This window comes from Polypterus senegalus, chromosome 14 (genome assembly GCF_016835505.1).
Source record: "Polypterus senegalus isolate Bchr_013 chromosome 14, ASM1683550v1, whole genome shotgun sequence".
Classification (NCBI taxonomy): Eukaryota; Metazoa; Chordata; class Cladistia; order Polypteriformes; family Polypteridae; genus Polypterus; species Polypterus senegalus.
The window spans coordinates 52,631,696-52,652,718 of record NC_053167.1 but is presented as its reverse complement, the minus strand read 5'-3'; the positions used below and the strand labels follow the sequence as shown (position 1 = coordinate 52,652,718).

Below are 21,023 nucleotides of genomic sequence, written 5' to 3'. Positions count from 1 at the left end.
GATGCAGGACACCTGTTTTACAATAACAACATTTATTTCTATAGCAAATTTTCATAGACAGTATGTAGCTCAAAGTGCTTTATGAGATGTCAAAGAAATAGTTACAAGAAAAGAAAGACAAGTTAAATTAGGCAAGAAAATAAGTAATACAAAACTAAATCCATATGAGCTTACATAACATAGATATTAGTAGAAAAGCAGAGTCCTAATATTTCCTTAGATATGGAAAAATGTGTTGGTACCCAAACACAATGAAAGAGGACCCACAATTTTCACTGAAATCACTTGAAACTGACAAAAGTAATTGGCACCCATAATGGTTTATTCAATAAAAATCAGACTTTGCTTTAGAGTTTTGTTTCAAAGGAATATTTCACATAATAATACAAAAGAAAATGACAAAAATGGTGGGACCCTAATATCTTGTTGCACAACCTTTAGAGGCAATCCCCACAAGCAAGTGATTCCTGTAGATCTCAGTGAGCCCTCTGCACTTGTCATCAGGTACAAATCGGATTTCAAAAAAGTTGGGACACTATACAAATCGTGAATAAAAACTGAATGCAATGATGTGGAGGTGCCAACTTCTAATATTTTATTCAGAATAGAACATAAATCACGGAACAAAAGTTTAAACTGAGAAAATGTATCATTTTAAGGGAAAAATATGTTGATTCAGAATTTCATGGTGTCAACAAATCCCAAAAAAGTTGGGACAAGGCCATTTTCACCACTGTGTGGCATCTCCCCTTCTTCTTACAACACTCAACAGACGTCTGGGGACCGAGGAGACCAGTTTCTCAAGTTTAGAAATAGGAATGCTCTCCCATTCTTGTCTAATACAGGCCTCTAACTGTTCAATCGTCTTGGGCCTTCTTTGTCTCACCTTCCTCTTTATGATGCGCCAAATGTTCTCTATAGGTGAAAGATCTGGACTGCAGACTGGCCATTTCAGTACCCGGATCCTTCCCCTACGCAGCCATGATGTTGTGATTGATGCAGAATGTGGTCTGGCATTATCTTGTTGAAAAATGCAGGGTCTTCCCTGAAAGAGATGACGTCTGGATGGGAGCATATGTTGTTCTAGAACCTGAATATATTTTTCTGCATTGATGGTGCCTTTCCAGACATGCAAGCTGCCCATGCCACACGCACTCATGCAACCCCATACCATCAGAGATGCAGGCTTCTGAACTGAGCGTTGATAACAACTTGGGTTGTCCTTGTCCTCTTTGGTCCGGATGACATGGCGCCCCAGATTTCCAAAAAGAACTTTGAATCGTGACTCGCCTGACCACAGAACAGTCTTCCATTTTGCCACACTCCATTTTAAATGATCCCTGGCCCAGTGACAATGCCTGAGCTTGTGGATCTTGCTTAGAAATGGCTTCTTCTTTGCACTGTAGAGTTTCAGCTGGCAACGGTGGATTGTGTTCACTGACAATGGTTTCTGGAAGTATTCCTGAGCCCATTCTGTGATTTCCTTTACAGTAGCATTCCTGTTTGTGGTGCAGTGTCGTTTAAGGGCCCGGAGATCACGGGCATCCAGTATGGTTTTACGGCCTTGACCCTTACGCACAGAGATTGTTCCAGATTCTCTGAATCTTCGGATGATGTTATGCACAGTTGATGATGATAGATGCAAAGTCTTTGCAATTTTTCGCTGGGTAACACCTTTCTGATATTGCTCCACTATCTTTCTGCGCAACATTGTGGGAATTGGTGATCCTCTACCCATCTTGGCTTCTGAGAGACACTGCCACTCTGAGAAGCTCTTTTTATACCCAATCATGTTGCCAATTGACCTAATTAGTGTTAATTGGTCTTCCAGCTCTTCGTTATGCTCAAATTTACTTTTTCCAGCCTCTTATTGCTACTTGTCCCAACTTTTTGGGATTTGTTGACACCGTGAAATTTTGAATCAACATATTTTTCCTTTAAAATGATACATTTACTCGGATTAAACGTTTGATCTGTCATCTACGTTCTATTACAAATAAAATATTGACATTTGCCATCTCCACATCATTGCATTCAGTTTTTATTCACAATTTGTTTAGTGTCCCAACTTTTTTGGAATCCAGTTTGTAGTTTGGCCCCCTATTTCTAAGCAAACCACTCTAGCTGTGTCATGTTTGAAGGGTACCCTCTCCAGACTGCACTATTCGGTGCTTTCCATAGAAGTTCCATAGGATTCAAATCAGGGCTTATAGAAGGACACTTCAGAATAGTCCAATGTTTTATTCTTAGCTATTCTTGGGTGCTTTTAGCTGTGTGTTTTTGGGTCTTTATCCTGTTGGAGGATCCGTGACCTGTGTGCCTGAGACAGAGCTTTCTGTCACTGGGCAGTATATTTCACTCCAGAATGTCTTGATAATCTTGAGATTTTATTGTTCCTGCACAGGTTCAAGGCATCTCATACCAGACGAAACCCAAAACATAAATGAGCCTCCTCCAGGTTTCACAGTAGGTATGAAGTTCTCTTCTTTGAAAGCTTCATTTTTTCGTATGTGGACATAGAGCTGATTTGACTTGCCAAAAAACTGCAGTTTTGCCTCATCAGTCCAAAGGACATTCTCCCAGAAGCACTGTTGCTTTTCAATATAAATTTTAGCAAATTCCAATCTGTCTTTTTAGGTTTTTCTTTCAATAGCTATTATTTGCAATCAGACAATGTTGGACACTGACCTTGCAGTTCAGCTTGTATCTCTTTGGAAGTTATCCTTGAATTGTTGTCTACCATTCTCACTATCCTTCTTCCCATTCTGTGGTTAATTTCCTTCTTGTGGCTGTGTCCATGGAGGTTGGCTGCAGTCCCATGGACCTTTAGACCTTGTAACAAAAGCGCTATATAGCCGCCTGACCCGACACCGAAAGACACAGAGGCACGTATAAAAAGTACAAAAGACTTTTATTTTTCTTCAGCTGTGGGACACGTCTTCCCCGTGCCACACAGCCCAAACACAGTCCCAAAGCACACGCTGAAAACCCAACCAACAATCCTTCTTCTCTTCTTCCACCACTCCTCCTCAAGCTTAGTCCTCCTCCTCCCAACCCTGGCTCTCTGAGTGGTGGCAGCTGGCCCTTTTTATAACCCACCCGGAAGTGTTCCAGGTGCTTGACCACCTGGTCCTAATTGCACCTCCGGGTGGGGCTGAAGATTCATCCAGGCAGGCTGCTGAGTCCATGCAGCTCCCCCTAGCGGCCATCCGAGTCCCCAACCAGGCTGTGGAGGACTCCATCTCCCATGGAGCCCTGCGGGTGGTTGGGGAATCACCGTCAGCCATGGAGGCTGCCACCAAGCGTCCCGGGGGAGGTACTGGAGTGCCCGTGGTGGCATAACATAAGCAGCAGGGGCGTCCCTGCCGGGCATGGGACCCGGCTGTCCGTCACAACCTTTTAATAACATTTGCAGCTGTTTTCACAGGACCATCAAGCTGCTTGGAGATGATCTTACAGCCTTTGCCTTTAGCGTGTCTATCATTTTCTTTCTGTTCTCCTCAGACAACTCTCTCCTTTGCTTCCTGTGGTCCATGTTCAGTGTGGAACACACGATGATACCAAACAGCAGAGTGACTACTTTTCTCCATTTAAATAGACTAAATAAATGATGCACAATTGAAGACATGTGTAATACGAATTAAAGCAAACAGTTTGAAAAAAAATCACTAATCCAGTTATCTAGAATCTTTTCTAGAGGTACCAACAAATATTTCCAGGCCATTTTAGAATATCTTTGTAGAATAAGCAATATTTTTTTTTTTAATATTTCACTTGCTTTGCTTTACTCAATGACATTTCGAAGGCTTGCAGGTATTCGTGTGACAATTGCGTTTCATGTAATCACTTTTCAGGATGCATATGACACTTTTTCAATGAGGTCTAAGGTTACCAACAAATGTGTTCATGTCTGTATAATATCCATCCATCCATCCATTATCCAACCTGCTAAATCCTAACTACAGGGTCACGGGGGTCTGCTGGAGCCAATCCCAGCCAACCCCAGGCAGGGCGACAGCCCACTGTAGTGTATAATATCATATTCTAAAAAACAAACAAACAAACAAACAAAAAAACACTGGGCATTCAACGTAACAAATATTCTTCAGTCATTCCTCATTGTTTCCAGGCTTTGTCCCAACGAATTTGATGCAGAAGATCCCCTGGCATTGCAATGCAGGTGACTGCACAGTGCCCTAGTCAGGTGGTGGTGGTGCAAAATGGCAGGTAAATTGATTTGCTTAGTGTCATGAAGTCAGAGAATGGTGAGGTTTGAATATTGCGGGCCAAGTGGTTTCATTTTTCCAGTGCCTTAATTACTAGACCACATCAGCTTGGCTAATTTTATAATTGCTCTATACAGTAACAACCAGGGGCGGCACAGGGCGGCACGGTGGCGTAGTGGTAGCGCTGCTGCTGCTGGTTCGCTTCCCGGGTCCTCCCTGCGTGGAGTTTGCATGTTCTCCCCGTGTCTGCGTGGGTTTCCTCCGGGCACTCCGGTTTCCTCCCACAATCCAAAAGACATGCAGGTTAGGTGGATTGGCGATTCTAAATTGGTCCTAGTGTGTGCTTGGTGTGTGGGTGTGTTTGTGTGTGTCCTGCGGTGGGTTGGCACCCTGCCCAGGATTGGTTCCTGCCTTGTGCCCTGTGTTGGCTGGGATTGGCTCCAGCAGACCCCCGTGACCCTGTATTCGGATTCAGCGGGTTAGACAATGGATGGATGGAGTAACAACCAGGTGTATGGTATTAGAATGCCAGACTCCTAGAATAAATACTGTTTAAACATCCATCCAGTTTCTGTTTGTCCAGTTCATGATAGTTGGGACTATGTCTATCCAGTCAGCATTTGCAGTGAGACCCTAATCGCCTGAGCATCTGGGCACAGTCCATTAGTGCGTGCCCAAAAAACCCATGACGGGTATTCCGATAAACACCCACGCACACAAAGGGAGAGCGTGCAAACTGCACATAGACAGCGCCAGGGACGGTCTCTAGCGTTGAGAAGCAGCTGCTTTATCCGTTACAAAACCAAGCAATTAAATTTTAATATACGGCAACGGACTAAGAGGAGGTGGGTTGGGCTGTGCTGTATTTGGCTTGAGGAAATGTTTTTCGTTTTGGTATTGAAAATGACGTATGAATAGGGGAACACAATGTTGGATTTTCGAAAGGGGCTTCGCGCCATTCTGTAAACTAAGCAAGAAAGAGCCGATCTTAAAAGTGTACGAGACTTTGACGTTCGCAGTGAAGAGGCCGAGCTTGCGGCTGCACTTCCTGAGGCGCTCGACAGGCAAGCAGGAAGAGTTGCGTGGCACTCCGAACGACACGTGGATTGAGAAATCTGCCCACTTTAAAATGGCCAAAAGTGAACTGCCTTGTGACGCTCGCCACTCTTTACTTCCTCCAGTTGCAGGGAGCGCCTGTGGGAAGGGTGCGAATCGCTTTATTTGCTAAACATGCCAATTGAAAAGAGCAGTTAACGGCAACTGATTTGAAACGTTTATACGGCGCGCAGAAAGCACTGCTAAACTACAGGAGTAACGACAGAATAAAATCCAAGAAACAAAAAAAAGACTCGAGGAACTCGTTTGGGTCGTTGAATGGCCATTCTGCAGAAACACATTAAGCACTCCAATTTGGAATTAGTGGAGGACGCTTCGCTACTGGTCTTGAGTGAAGTTGGACCACAAAACAAGACGGGCGAAACTGGTGATCCATTTTGGTCCAGGTGAGTGGGCTGCTTTCAATGACCCCCGCCAACGTTTGAATGAAATACCGGGTGAAGCGCATCTTGGTTTTGAGCAGACAGGAAGAACATAGACCGAGCGAGGGGAGAAAGTTCTTAGTTGTGGATGGGTTAATCCTGGGCTGCCTTGGAGTTATTTTAAAGCAGGTTTAGTTATATGGTAAGTTGTATTGGACACCTATCAGAATCGACGCGCCTCCTCTGTATTAGTGCTAACGGTATGTATGTATCGCAGAAGTGCAGTTTTAGATCTATGCAAACGTGTACAAATCTCCATACCCAGATTTTATTAGAAATTTTTAAAGGGAGTTGCGGTGTACGATCATGCGAATTAAAAAAAAAATGTGCAAAGGTTTACATCTTCCTCTGAACAATGTGGACGGAAACTCACTACAGTAAAGTATAGATTTAACCTGCCGTACAGTTCATTTTCGGAAAGACATAACTAACGGCAGATCTGTTCTTTTTTCACAACCTGTAATTTATCAGTCTTCGCAAATTAAAAATAAAAAAGTCATTTTTAAAATACCAATCGGGCTACTTTCGAGGATTAAAGCACTTGAAAACAATATAATTAAGCATTGATAGGCGACCTTACAACGCTTAAAATATTGAAATAAAAGAATTTAAAGAGGTCGTCTGAAATAAGGAATGACAGGGAGATGGTTAAAAGAGAACCTTTAGCAGAGACAGCAAGTTTTTAGAAGAGTACTCACAGCGAAGTATAACCCTTACAATATAATCACGCTTGCCTTGGTAGACAATCCGTACAACGGAGCTAAATCTCCGACCTTTACCGGATTGGCGAATGAAATCTCTTAGTTGAGTTTAGGTTGGGGCTTCTCGTAGGTTTATGCTGGAAGACTTTTCAAAAGAAAAACTGGCGAAGGTAAGTAAAAGTCAAACGTATTTATCTGAAGATGAACGCCAGACTGCGCAGTGTCATCTAATATAAAATAATCATGTATCGACATTAATTTTGACTTCCATCAACAAAGTGTGTCTGAGGCACTGTCTGGCCAAGCAGGCGCCGGTTGCTGACCTGGACGGGATACCAGTCAGTCGCGGGGTTCACGATTAACTCTTATGTGGATCAGCGAAACCTGTCGAGTGGAGTAAGTGATATGTAGTACAGTATATGGAGTTAAAAAGTCTAGGATATACTTTTGAATCGATAGAATACATTCCCCAACACGTACACACACTTTAGTATTAAAACTTTTTTTTTTTTAAAGATAGCATTTCGTTTTATGGTTTCCGCCCCACCCACGCAGTGTCTGCCTGGGTTATTTTTCGCCGGCTTCCCGTCTACATCTTAAAGATGCGTGTGCGCCTGTGTAAAGTTAGTAGGTGACTATGATTTGGCCATGTGCTCTTGGATTAACTAGCACTGGCTCCTTCTTGAGATTAGCTGTAGGCCCCTGCAACCCAAAACTTGAGTTCAGCAGGATTGTAAATAAAGGGATGCACCTTTTCTGGTGTACAAACTCACTTTACTTTTTAAAATACAAAATAAATGAACTTTCACACCAAGCCTAAATCGACATTCTTCTTTGACAATGGTTGAAGAGTTGACCACTTAACACTAGTGTGTTCATTACAATGTTACCTTATTATAGAATACCTAGAAGAACTTTGTTTTATTTTACACTGTTCAGTAGTGTTAATTCTGACTTATCACCCCATAAAAAAACAGAGTTACTGTAACAGTAATTTGCTTGGTGTAAGGCTCCTGGCTGAAATGGGCTGCTTTTTCTCCAATGCCTTGAAAATCACAGGGTGTTCGATTTTAATTAACTCCATACTTTCAAAAAAGTGGACCGTTTACTCTGCCTTTCTTAAAACATTTTTTGTTCAGCTTAAAAAGGTGCATTCCTTTATTTCTTAACCCACTTATCAAGTTCCAGGTCAGCAGGATTATGCAAGGTGCCATACTGAATAAGACACAAGTGATTGACAACAACTAATGGGAGGCATTTTGAAAGGCCACCCTTAGATAACATTAATGGCCAGATTTAAAAAAAATCAAGTTCTTAAAATAAGTACTCCTTATACAAACATCTCTGCATTTGTTTAATAATAAGAATTCGCTTTATATATGTGTGTGCGTGTATGAGTATGTACAAATATAATGTGTGTGTGTGTGTGTGTGTGTATATAGGTTTAATAGAATGGGTGAAGATGTTGAACATATCTAAACAGTTTTTTGTTCAGCACCTTTCATTCTGTTTGTTTTGTGGCATGCAATATTCAAATTGCAATGTAAATAATGGAATACCTTGGGTAGAAGAAATTTGCGTAGAGACTAAATCCCAACTGACACCTCAAGAGTAGGGAATCAGAAGTTTCCTTTTTTTTTTTTTTTTTTTTTCTTTCCACGTTTTTTACATTTTCTTTTCTCTTCCTCAATCTCATTTGACACAGCACACCGCAATAGTAAGTGGTGTATGGCCACTATAGTGTTAGTAACCAATCATATTTCCACTGTTCCCTTTAAGGTTTTAGTCCGAAACAATGCATTATCTGGCCACAAATGGCTCGAGAAGAGTCTCCTTTTCATTTTGTTTCCTTGTCAATTTACTAGTTGACCATCTGGCCACAATGGGGCAGTGATTGGGAATGGAAGGAGTCGAATTCCAAACCTTTCATGTAGCAAGTCACCTTTTATTGCTTAAAGGTTTGGTTTATATTTCTGAGAATCCCTGAAGACACAATTAAGTCTTAATGACACTACGTTCATGCACTCATGCTCTTAAGCGTCTTATCTAGTTTAGAGTATTGTAGGGCGCATCTTTTCACATTTAACCCGCTATACCGTTGTAGATTGACTTTCCTTCTGTTAAGTTGTTACAAAGTGAAAAAAGAATGTATAATTTAGACAAGTCACTAATTTTGTGGGAATTAGGTGTGTGTGTGTGTATAAAAAAATATATAGATACAGATATATATATATATAGATATATATAGATATATATATATATAGAGATAGATAGATAGATAGATATATATATAGAGATATATATATATATATATATATATATATATATAGAGATATATAGAGATATATAGAGATAATATATGATGTGACAAATATATTAACAACTTGTATTTATTTAAGCATTCCTTTTTCTGACACTTGCAGGCCAGTTGCTCGGATCTGGACATTGGTGCTTCTGATAGGGACATGTCTTCTTTACTGTGCTCGAGTGGCTATGCCAATATGTGCAGTTGCTATGGCAGATCAGTTCAAATGGAGCAAAAAGGAGTCTGGCATTGCTCTCGGCAGCTTCTTCTGGGGGTATTGCTTGACACAGGTCCTTGGAGGATATATCAGTGATAGGTATGTCCAAACGGTAAGGTGACTTCTTGTCAAATTAATCTACTGTACAATTATAAACACAAGAGAGGCTCACTGTAAAGCAAGCAAGCAAACAAAGAAAACTGTGCGGATGCACTTTCAGATGTTCCACAGGGCACTGGAGTCCTCTACTCTTTCTGGTAAGTTAAAACTACAACCGTGAATCTGAACACACAGAAGCAGTTAAGTTGTCAGTTGTTTAAAGCCCACACCCCCCCAATTGTCCCGCTGCAGGGGGACTTTAACCAAAGTAGTTTTAATAATTAACTCCTTTAACCTTTTTACAGCTCATCAACCCTTAAAATACTAATGGGTTTCGGCTAGATGCCCAAGTAGCCCTTAAGCCTCTTGTGGACCTTTCCAAACGTGCCTTTTAAAAGCTGAGAAGCAAATGCTTATTCATATGCTGTTGAGAAACAGGAATGTGGTTTGCTTTTAGCGACTGGATTATAATTATTATTCAGTTACTTTTTTTTTATGAATTGCTAGTGATTTCTTAGATGGTAGTTCCTTTGAAGTTTTAGACTGTATAATTTGGAACCGGGCCTAACTTGATGGACGTGTATACTTTGAAAGACATTGTGTCAGCCATGCTTACTTGTGAAATTAAATTTAGAATTTTGTCCACTAAAAAGATTTACTACAAATCCTGTGGTAGTATAAGTAACAGTTAAAAAGCCAAGTCAAGCACAAGAATGTAGACTTGTGTTTGCTTGAGCTATGGATATTCCTTTGGCCGAGTCTACTGGAGTTTAGAATGTGTGCTGCAGGAACAGAAAAGAGTGAGAAATGGTCTGGGGTGATTGAACATATTTAAATGCATAGGCCACATAAGGCTAGTTTCTTAAACTATGCATTGTCTTAAGCGGTTATACTGTATGTGGATTACTATTACTAGGACAAAGGGCAATACTCTTCATATTGAGAGGGATGCATGTGTGTTTTTGTTTTTAAGACTTTATCATACAATGTTTAATAAGCTTTAATAATATTTATGGTATGGTAGTAAGTTTGGAGCAAATTCAGTGTTTTTCTTCACCTCGCGCCCGACGCTGCTTCTTAAGTATTAACAGGCCTAAATTATGCAATTTCATTGTTTGGAGATTCTGTCTCACAGCTCCTGAGCCTGATCTGTCTCTATCTCTATGAAGTTGACATGTTCTCCCATTATTTGCATTTGTTTCCTCTCGCATGCCAAATGTGTACACATTAGGTCAATTGGAGTGTCACTAGTACCATAATATGTTGTGATGGTGTCGTGTATTGTTTAATTGTATTGCCCTTGTTATGTGTATGGATGTAACTCCAAGAGAAGTTTCTTGCAACTACTGTATGTTGCCTGACAAAAGTTCAAGTTAAAGTCTAAATTGGCCTGAGTAAGTGTGCCCTGTTCAGAGCTGGTTCCTATCTTGTGTATATTTCCTATCCAGCACCCCTCTAGCCCTATAATGGGATAAGCAGGTTCCTAATTTAAAGGGACAATACACTTTATTAGGTACTGCTTAAATTCAAGTAGTTGGAGCATTTATACATGCAACATTAAAATGGCACATTGACACCTTTTGTTGTATTTATATACTCTTCGACATGTAGTAGTAACCAAAGGCAGGCGTATTTACCAATATCATTGTTATTTTTCCACATTTTAACACTTTTTTTTGTAATTAAATTGTATTTTCATATATCTGGATGCTTAGGGAAGCCCTAAAGTAAGTAAACCATTGGCATTTATTTATTTATTTTATAGGGTAGGTGGAGAGAAAGTGTTGCTGCTGTCTGCCACTGCCTGGGGCTGTTTGACGGCTTTCACCCCAATGATTGCTCACATCAGCTCTGTACCTCTACTCTCATTGACACTGTCTAGATTTTAACTGGTCTGGGGTGATTGAACATATTTAAATGCATAGGCCACATAAGGCTAGTTTCTTAAACTATGCATTGTCTTGCGGTTATACAGTGGTGTGAAAAACTATTTGCCCCTTCCTGATTTCTTATTCTTTTGCATGTTTGTCACACAAAATGTTTCTGATCATCAAACACATTTAACCATTAGTCAAATATAACACAAGTAAACACAAAATGCAGTTTTTAAATGATGGTTTTATTATTTAGGGAGGAAAAAATCCAAACCTACATGGCCCTGTGTGAAAAAGTAATTGCCCCTGAACCTAATAACTGGTTGGGCCACCCTTAGCAGCAATAACTGCAATCAAGCGTTTGCGATAACTTGCAATGAGTCTTTTACAGCTCTGGAGGAATTTTGGCCCACTCATCTTTGCAGAATTGTTGTAATTCAGCTTTATTTGAGGGTTTTCTAGCATGAACCGCCCTTTTAAGGTCATGCCATAGCATCTCAATTGGATTCAGGTCAGGACTTTGACTAGGCCACTCCAAAGTCTTCATTTTGTTTTCTTCAGCCATTCAGAGGTGGATTTGCTGGTGTGTTTTGGGTCATTGTCCTGTTGCAGCACCCAAGATCGCTTCAGCTTGAGTTGACGAACAGATGGCGGACATTCTCCTTCAGGATTTTTGGTAGACAGTAGAATTCATGGTTCCATCTATCACAGCAAGCCTTCCAGGTCCTGAAGCAGCAAAACAACCCCAGACCATCACACTACCACCACCATATTTTACTGTTGGTATGATGTTCTTTTCTGAAATGCTGTGTTCCTTTTCGCCAGATGTAACGGGACATTTGCCTTCCAAAAAGTTCAACTTTTGTCTCATCAGTCCACAAGGTATTTTCCCAAAAGTCTTGGCAATCATTGAGATGTTTCTTAGCAAAATTGAGACGAGCCCTAATGTTCTTTTGCTTAACAGTGGTTTTTGCGTCTTGGAAATCTGCCATGCAGGCCGTTTTGCCCAGTCTCTTTCTTATGGTGGAGTCGTGAACACTGACCTTAATTGAGGCAAGTGAGGCCTGCAGTTCTTTAGACGTTGTCCTGGGGTCTTTTGTGACCTCTCGGATGAGTCGTCTCTGCGCTCTTGGGGTAATTTTGGTCGGCCGGCCACTCCTGGGAAGGTTCACCACTGTTCCATGTTTTTGCCATTTGTGGATAATGGCTCTCACTGTGTTCAGCTGGAGTCCCAAAGCTTTAGAAATGGCTTTATAACCTTTACCAGACTGATAGATCTCAATTACTTCTGTTCTCATTTGTTCCTGAATTTCTTTGGATCTTGGCATGATGTCTAGCTTTTGAGGTGCTTTTGGTCTACTTCTCTGTGTCAGGCAGCTCCTATTTAAGTGATTTCTTGATTGAAACAGGTGTGGCAGTAATCAGGCCTGGGGTGGCTACGGAAATTGAACTCAGGTGTGATACACCACAGTTAGGTTATTTTTAACAAGGGGCAATTACTTTTTCACACAGGGCCATGTAGGTTTGGATTTTTTCTCCTAAATAATAAAACCATCATTTAAAACTGCATTTTGTGTTTACTTGTGTTATATTTGACTAATGGTTAAATGTGTTTGATGATCAGAAACATTTTGTGTGACAAACATGCAAAAGAATAAGAAATCAGGAAGGGGCAAATAGTTTTTCACACCACTGTATGTGGATTACTATTACTAGGACAAAGGGCAATACTCTTCATATTGAGAGGGATGCATGTGTGTTTTTGTTTTTAAGACTTTATCATACAATGTTTAATAAGCTTTAATAATATTTATGGTATGGTAGTAAGTTTGGAGCAAATTCAGTGTTTTTCTTCACCTCGCGCCCGACGCTGCTTCTTAAGTATTAACAGGCCTAAATTATGCAATTTCATTGTTTGGAGATTCTGTCTCACAGCTCCTGAGCCTGATCTGTCTCTATCTCTATGAAGTTGACATGTTCTCCCATTATTTGCATTTGTTTCCTCTCGCATGCCAAATGTGTACACATTAGGTCAATTGGAGTGTCACTAGTACCATAATATGTTGTGATGGTGTCGTGTATTGTTTAATTGTATTGCCCTTGTTATGTGTATGGATGTAACTCCAAGAGAAGTTTCTTGCAACTACTGTATGTTGCCTGACAAAAGTTCAAGTTAAAGTCTAAATTGGCCTGAGTAAGTGTGCCCTGTTCAGAGCTGGTTCCTATCTTGTGTATATTTCCTATCCAGCACCCCTCTAGCCCTATAATGGGATAAGCAGGTTCCTAATTTAAAGGGACAATACACTTTATTAGGTACTGCTTAAATTCAAGTAGTTGGAGCATTTATACATGCAACATTAAAATGGCACATTGACACCTTTTGTTGTATTTATATACTCTTCGACATGTAGTAGTAACCAAAGGCAGGCGTATTTACCAATATCATTGTTATTTTTCCACATTTTAACACTTTTTTTTGTAATTAAATTGTATTTTCATATATCTGGATGCTTAGGGAAGCCCTAAAGTAAGTAAACCATTGGCATTTATTTATTTATTTTATAGGGTAGGTGGAGAGAAAGTGTTGCTGCTGTCTGCCACTGCCTGGGGCTGTTTGACGGCTTTCACCCCAATGATTGCTCACATCAGCTCTGTACCTCTACTCTCATTGACACTGTCTAGATTTTTAACAGGATTGCTGCAAGGTAAGGAAAATCTGCATATATGTTAGCTGCACACAAGCAGTGGATAAAGCCAGATTTTGACAAAAGGCCATGAAAATATGGTAAATTAATTTTGAGCAGCCAATTTTACTGTCTCATTGCCCATTCTTTCTACTTTTGTGTTCTAATCATGTGAAGGATACATTTTAAATAATCTTGCATGGGAATAGGTTGAATCCTTCAACTTTGTAATATACTAGATGTGTATATTAGGTTAATTGTCATTTCTAAACTGGCCCTATAGAAGTGAGAATGCTGTGAGAAAGACTGGTACCTTATCCTGGGTTTGCTCCCTCCTTGCTCCCGATGCTCCTGCTGAGCTATGCTCTGATTCCATGATACCAACCTGCATTGACTAAGTTCAGTAATGGATGCATCTACCTGTACAAATCAACACAATCTTTTTACCTGTTTTCAGTAGGCTTATGATCTTTGCCTAATTACACAGAATCATATAGTCTGGCTGAAATGTTCTGCCTTCAGTTCTGTGCTGGTTGTGTAATTCATCTGCCGTCTTTATAATTTCCGCTTTCCAGGAGACCCGTTTCCTCCTGGCTTGCTGCCCTCCAATTAACTCTTATTGTTATAAATGAGTGGAATTATACTGTGACCTCTGGTGTTCTTGCAAAGATGGCTACCAGCTGTGTATGCTGTTGCCAAGCATAAAAACTGAAGAGCCACATCTCGGTAAGCTCAGATTTGTAGCAGTCCAACTTGGCCATACTCCATTATGTTGTGTACACACAATTTTTTTTTTTTTTTTTTTTTTTTTAGTAATTGTAATTTTTTTGTAACCATAGATGATCCCTGTAGAGTTAGAGAAGGGCCATTTTAATAGAAATATATTACAATTTTTAAAGGCAATTAAATACCACATTGTAACAGGTACTAAGATTCCTTAACAGCAGCTGTTGCTGTGTCACATTTTGTCATGCTGCCTTGGCTAAGCACTCGGGTTACTTTTGATCCTTGTTTAATGAATTGCAGTAAATATTGGAGTTGGCGCACACAGATACAATCTGAAGCATGATAAGAATTTGAAATTTGCAATCATACCTGTTTAGAGTAGTTATTATGAAGTTGTCACTCCCTCTGATGTATAAAACAAACTGATGGCTTTTTTGTAATTGTGCCACACCTCAAAATGTGAATACTTGGAAATAATTACAGTTTAGCTGTATAGACAGACCTGCTTTTCTGGTTACAGGTAACATTTTTAAAGTTCATTCTTTTGTAATACCAAAGCTATTATACTACAAAGAGTGTAAAACTATACTCTTTGTTATGATCTTGTTTCTTAATTGAAATTTTTATAATGACATTTTCAGGTAACTTAAGGAATTTCAGTTAATTTCAGGTCATCAATATGACATCTTAAAGTCACCTTTTGATGTTCTGGATAATTCAAGATTTCAATAAGCTCTGAAACTTAATGTTCTGTATTTTGTTTTGGTGAAAGACAAGTTAGAATGTTCGGTTAATAACCTGGCTAGTTTATGGACACATTTATTCTTCCTGTTTATTCTTTGTTAATCTGCTCCACAGAATACTCTTCATATAATATACACTAACATGCTTAATCTTGGGGTTATAAAGGGTAGGACACAAGTTCATCACATACCCCACTCATGCACTCATACTGGGGCAAGTTCATAACAATTCCATCTGCCGATATTTGAGCATGTTCAATTAAAAACTCTCGGACACCGGGAGAACATGTAGAGTAAATGCCATACAAGTGACAATGTCCGATTTTAACTTGGGTTGTTGGATTTGTAAAGCAGCAATTCTAACCTCAGCATTACTGTGTCACCCTGCGGGGGATAACATTGGGCTGGGATTTGGTTGGGGAAGCTGTAGATTATAATTTTTAATATTATTCAATTTTGAATCAGAACTTAAAACAAGTGTTTTATTTATTGATTTTGTTTAAATGAAAGTACATGGCACGGGTGTTGGTTCATTTAATCACAGTCTTTTATGTCTAGCCTTGGAAGTAGCACATTCATTGATAAATTCTTGGATGAGGACTGATAAAATATGAGTTTCTTTCATTTACGGTAGATAGGATTTTATTCTCTCATGTGAAGGAAATGAGTGATCATCTGAACATTTAATGATGGCAGTACATAAAAGGCAAATGTCAACATTTGGAAAATAGGCAATCATTTTTGACAAGTCAGAAATATTACTTGTCTTGATAGTCTGACCTCCTTGAAAATATTCTGGACGTGAGGACATTCTTTAATTTGACCAGACATTCTTTTTTTCTTCTTACAGGTGTACATTTTCCATCTTTAGCAAGCCTTTTCTCTCAGAAGGTGAGGGAAAATGAGAGAGCCTTCATATCTAGCACTGTGGGGACAGGCTCTCAGTTTGGGTAGGTGAGACTTTCCTAGTGGCAACGTGATTTGCCCTTTGTCGTCTTCATGTTTTTTCAATTATTTACTTAAATGATATTTCAGAGTAGTGCACAATTAAACAGGAATACATATTGATAAAGTTAAAGTTAGGAAAGCTGGAGGTTCTGCTTATACTTGAATCGTTAAGATTTCCTTAGCCTCATGTTCTGTTATGTCCACAAATTTTTAAATGCAACATATGTTCTGCCTTTTATAGACCTTGAAAAAAGGTGTAGCCTGAATTATGTTGATTTAATTTCTTTGTTTTAAATTTACCATTTTTTTTTTTCCTGTATCAAGTCAGTTACAGGCAAGACAACCCACTAAATTAATCATTTTTGATTTGGGTATGACCATGTTTTTAACTTCTGTGGACCACCAGGGCGTGTACAGCTTCCCAAACCAGAGGCACATGTTTGCCACACACACTTATTCCCATGGTGGAGCACTTTTTCTTTGCTCAGCATAGCATGTAAAACAAAGCACTACAAACATGGTCCTTCCCCCCACCCTTTTTTTTTTTTTTTTTCTCCCTTCTTCCTTCACCTCCACTCCTTTTCCCAGCAAGCTTCGCCATCCTCCTCCCTACCCTAGCTCCTTGAATGGAATGAGGTGGCTCCTTTTATTCAGCACCTGGGAGTGCTCTAGATGGTTCATCAGGATTACCTGGAATCACTCCCAGGTCTGGTGGAAATCCTCTTTAGGTCTCTGTAGCTCCCCCTGGCTGCACCCACGGAACCCAACAATGCTGCACCAAACTCCAGTTCCCAGCATACCCTGTGGGAATCCATGGTGCCACAGCCACTCAGGAGGGCTGCCCTCTAGTGTCCCAAAGGAGGTATTACCACAGCAATCTTCTCTCTCTCCCGTCCTTCCATTTCATTAGCGTCCCAGCCAGGTAATGGCTTTGGCTCCCCATCACACCTCATTTTTATTGATGTGGGCATAATTTGCTTTTATAATGATCCAATATAATGCTTCATTTCATTATGTTTAGATAATGTGCCAATACCATTATTGTGCTTCAAGTATTGCCATCATTAGAGAAGCAAAAGGGATAATTTGCTATATTTGTAGTACATTACTGCAGTCCCAAGTTGGGCATTCAAGTTTCGGCCATTGGATTCCCATTATAAATGCACGGGCAATTTTCATAAGTTTTAGGATCTTATGCTTCAGGTAGCTTTTGAGTGAGCCAGTTGTCTTAAGTCAGACTCACAGCTTTCGTTCAAACCAGCTAACATCAATGTCTACCACCTCACTGTCATTCCATATCTTGTTTAGTTAGTCAGTGGATAACAAATAAGCCATTTCAGGTGTGCTGTTGATCTATGTTAAAATGTCATACCTCAAGAATTCTTAATGGATGAAATGTCAGTAACTGTTGAAGCAGTGGCATAGTCAGATTTTAGGCATTAAATGTAATGGCAGCCACCCATTCCTTCACAATAACTCCAGTGCAGACTTGTGGCACCTAGAACTCATTCCAGTAGCATAAACTGTAAAGTAGGAATCAACCCAGAAGTGTTGCTGCTAATCTCGTTGCAACCTCAAATACACTTGCACAACCTTATTAACACAGGATGTAATAGCAAATCGAACATCTATAGTACGTTGGAGGATACGTGAAATACTGGAGGAGAACGTACATTATTTTCACATAGGGTGCTTAGGTCAGTATTCAGACTTGGGACTCTGGACTATAATGTAGTAATGCAAATTGCAATGCCACCCTGCAACTAATCTAACAATGTTCATGAACAGTCGCCAAGATATAGCTGCATATTTCTGATTTAGCAATTTTTAAATAATTTTTTTTGATGATGACATAGTATTGTTCTACTGCAGAGTATGGTGTGTCCATCAAGAGACTTGTCCCTGAACTGTGTTAGGAGGGGGTGAGAGACACTGCTAATGCCGTAAATAGATTTATGTAGGGGGTGCAGGTGTATGTATGCATTTTGCTTAGTGCATTGGAATCTTCGTATTCCTTATGCGTATGGGTGTCTTGTCTGCTTCCTATAAAGAGAGGGTGGCTCATAGCCATGTAATATAGAGAATAAATTAGCATTTTAGTCTGAAAAGAAACATTTATTTAGATATGAGACTTTCTACTATTTTGGAATGTGATACATTGTGTATGTGTGCAAAAGGGAGATTTTACGAATTAACATTGATGGTCCTTGATGCACTTAGGCATCAGAGCTAAAGCAAGTTGCAATAAAAGGGGTGGAAAAAAAATTGTGAACCATCTCACTGTTCTTAGTAAATCTGTTCAGATTTTTTTTTTTAATTTATTCAAAGAATCCTGCAAATTCCTTGTTTGAAGGGAAAAAGGCGACAGTATTGTGTGGGAAGTATTTAATTATTTTTACTGTAAAAACTAAGGAAAAAAGAAAAGACTATATGATGATTCATCAAGCATGATCAAAATTTAGTCAACATTGCCAGATGATCTAACTCACATCTCTGGGATGTGATAAAACACTGAAGTATGTGGTGAAAATCCCATGTGGACACGTCTTTAAATACCGGGTTAAAGATGAACTGATGGTATTGAGAAGTTTACAGCACCAGAAAATACTGAAGGTAGTTCTGTTCTATGCTCATTACATGTATAAATGTGTTGCTAAAGATATTAGTCTGAAAATTAAAACTATTGCTCATTCATTAAGACTTGCTGGAATTTAAAAAAAAAAAAAAAAGTTTCCACGTGTCCACATGGGATTTTCACCACATACTTCAGTGTTTTATCACATCCCAGAGATGTGGGTTAGATCATCTGGCAATGTTGAGTTGGCCAGGTTGGTGCATGCCCTACCCAGGATGGATCCCTGGCTTAAGTGACCCACTGACCTTTAACTGCATGAGGTAAACATGAAAAGAAGTAGATGGACACTAAACTGTTACACTCTTCCAAATAATAAATTAATAAGACACACCGAACTCAACAAGATATCTTTACAAAAGTCTTAATAAAATAGTTTTTTTTTTTTTGACCATCAATTTTGGCAAGTATCAACTCCAGTCAGGGGAGGACAGGGTGGAATCTGGCATGGCAGCCATAATAAGGAGGCACACCCAGGTACTAGGTGGCAGAGAAAGTATCTTGTTGCTCCTTTGTTGGTTATTGACTGCTTGACAGTGAGGAGAGACTGCTCCTGTGACTTTTTAAAAAAAAAAAAAAAAGGGGATCCAGTTGGAAATGATGCTTTTGTTTTGAAAGTTTCATTAGGATGCATATTTGTGCGATAGATATTAATACTTGTCCCCTGTGAAAAAAATGTGTATATAAAGAAAACTGGTAAACCGTGTATTTCTGACAGAATGCTTGCATAAAAAACAGGTGACAGCTTTTTTTGTATTCCTCAGTAGTGGATAATTCTTATTTAAAGGTGGCTCGCTGGAGGGATGATATTGAAACAGAAATTCCAATGGGAGACAGACATTTGAATTTTAAATGTAACTCGTAGCCTGTACTTCTTAGTTCACATTCTCCTTCTAATGATATGAACTGTAAAAGACAAGGAGCACCACTGAGCCCAAAACCCCAGACACAACACACTAAACAGTCCCAGGTGCAAAAGTAAGGTTTTTATATCACAAAGTACCTCTTTTTCAGGTCGGTTCCATGATCTTCCAATGCACACTTCCCTTTTTCCCTCCTCCAGGTGAGCTTTGCCTTTTGCCTTCCAACTGTGACTAACTGGAGGAGGCTGGACGGCTCATTTTTATGTCAGACCTGGGTGTACTTCCAGTACTGGGACTTAGCCCAATGGGAGCACTTCCAGGTCAGACGGAAGCCTCTTGAAGCAGGGAGTCCCTCTCTCGGCAGCATCCTCTGGTGGCATCCAAAGACCCTGACAGGATTGTCTCTCAGAACTATGACTCCGATACATACCTGTGGGCATCCTTACTGGGTCCATGCCAGTGGAGAACTGCAATCTACCTTACAGGGGGAGGAACCGTCCTTGATGGACCTAATCCCCCACATTATCCATTAATTTATCCTTTTGTATGGGATATTGCTTCAGTCCCATCCCAGCCTGGAAAGGGTCCACCATAACACTTGCAGAACCTATGAAGTATGTTGTTCAAAATGTATCCCAGACACCTCTACTGTACTTATTTCCTGTAACTTGCTTTTTATTATTAAGCTAAGCTAGTAGATTTGGAGTACAAGTTCCCTGGCCTGCCCTGTGATGGATTGGATTCCTGTGTCTTAGGGTTTATTCCTACCTACACTGGATTTTGTTGGAATATGGTTAAGTATCCCAGGAATTCACAGCTCTGGAAAATAAAACAAACTAAACATGTTCCAGGCACTCCAGATTGGGCTAAGCGTTGGAACTGATTTCCTCCTTGACGTTCATCTCATTAGCAATCTCCAGGGTCACAGAAATGTATTTAACCATGCCAAGGACTGGCTGTTGACGTCATTCTGGATTCATAAAATGTGTTGCGTCATTCATCTCTTGTGTTTATACATTGTTTCAGTCTTTCACCTCGCTCTCGCTCTCTGTCTGTGTTTCTGTGTTTTTGCTGAAAACACATTTTTTTTTTTCTCCCTGGATTTTTAGTCATTTGTGATGTGTTTTTATGTACTGCTAATTTGTTGTTTGTCAATTGTTTCCATTTAATTGTTTTTAATAATTTTCATCAATTAATCTTTAATTTTATTTATCTAATTTCATGTACAGCACTTTGGAAACCACTTCTGTGGCCTTAAATCTACTCTGTAAATTGTGATTTGACTTGACATGTAGCTCTGTCAGTGAAAGGAGTGGGTTAAAGCAGTAAGGTGAATAGAAGAAAAAATATATTTAGGTTTTGTTTAAGAGATTGCTGACATAAATCAAATGAAATGCTGATTGTTCTTTTTACACAACTGGTTTAAACTGTGGACAACTTAATTCACTTATGATTATAGTGTATGGC

General features: G+C 39.7%; 1 protein-coding gene across 1 annotated transcript in view; it reads left to right on the top strand.

Moving 5' to 3' along the window:
- The first annotated feature begins 5,015 nt into the window (after positions 1-5,015).
- The window catches only part of LOC120514525 (solute carrier family 17 member 9-like), a 39,377-nt gene continuing 23,369 nt past the window's right edge, over positions 5,016-21,023 (top strand). Inside the window, exons 1-5 of the mRNA XM_039734936.1 lie at positions 5,016-5,728; positions 8,889-9,086; positions 10,852-10,968; positions 13,643-13,665; positions 15,964-16,063. Coding sequence (XP_039590870.1) covers positions 5,601-5,728; positions 8,889-9,086; positions 10,852-10,968; positions 13,643-13,665; positions 15,964-16,063 — 566 coding nt within the window. The 5' untranslated portion in view covers positions 5,016-5,600. The remainder of the gene's footprint in view (positions 5,729-8,888; positions 9,087-10,851; positions 10,969-13,642; positions 13,666-15,963; positions 16,064-21,023) is intronic.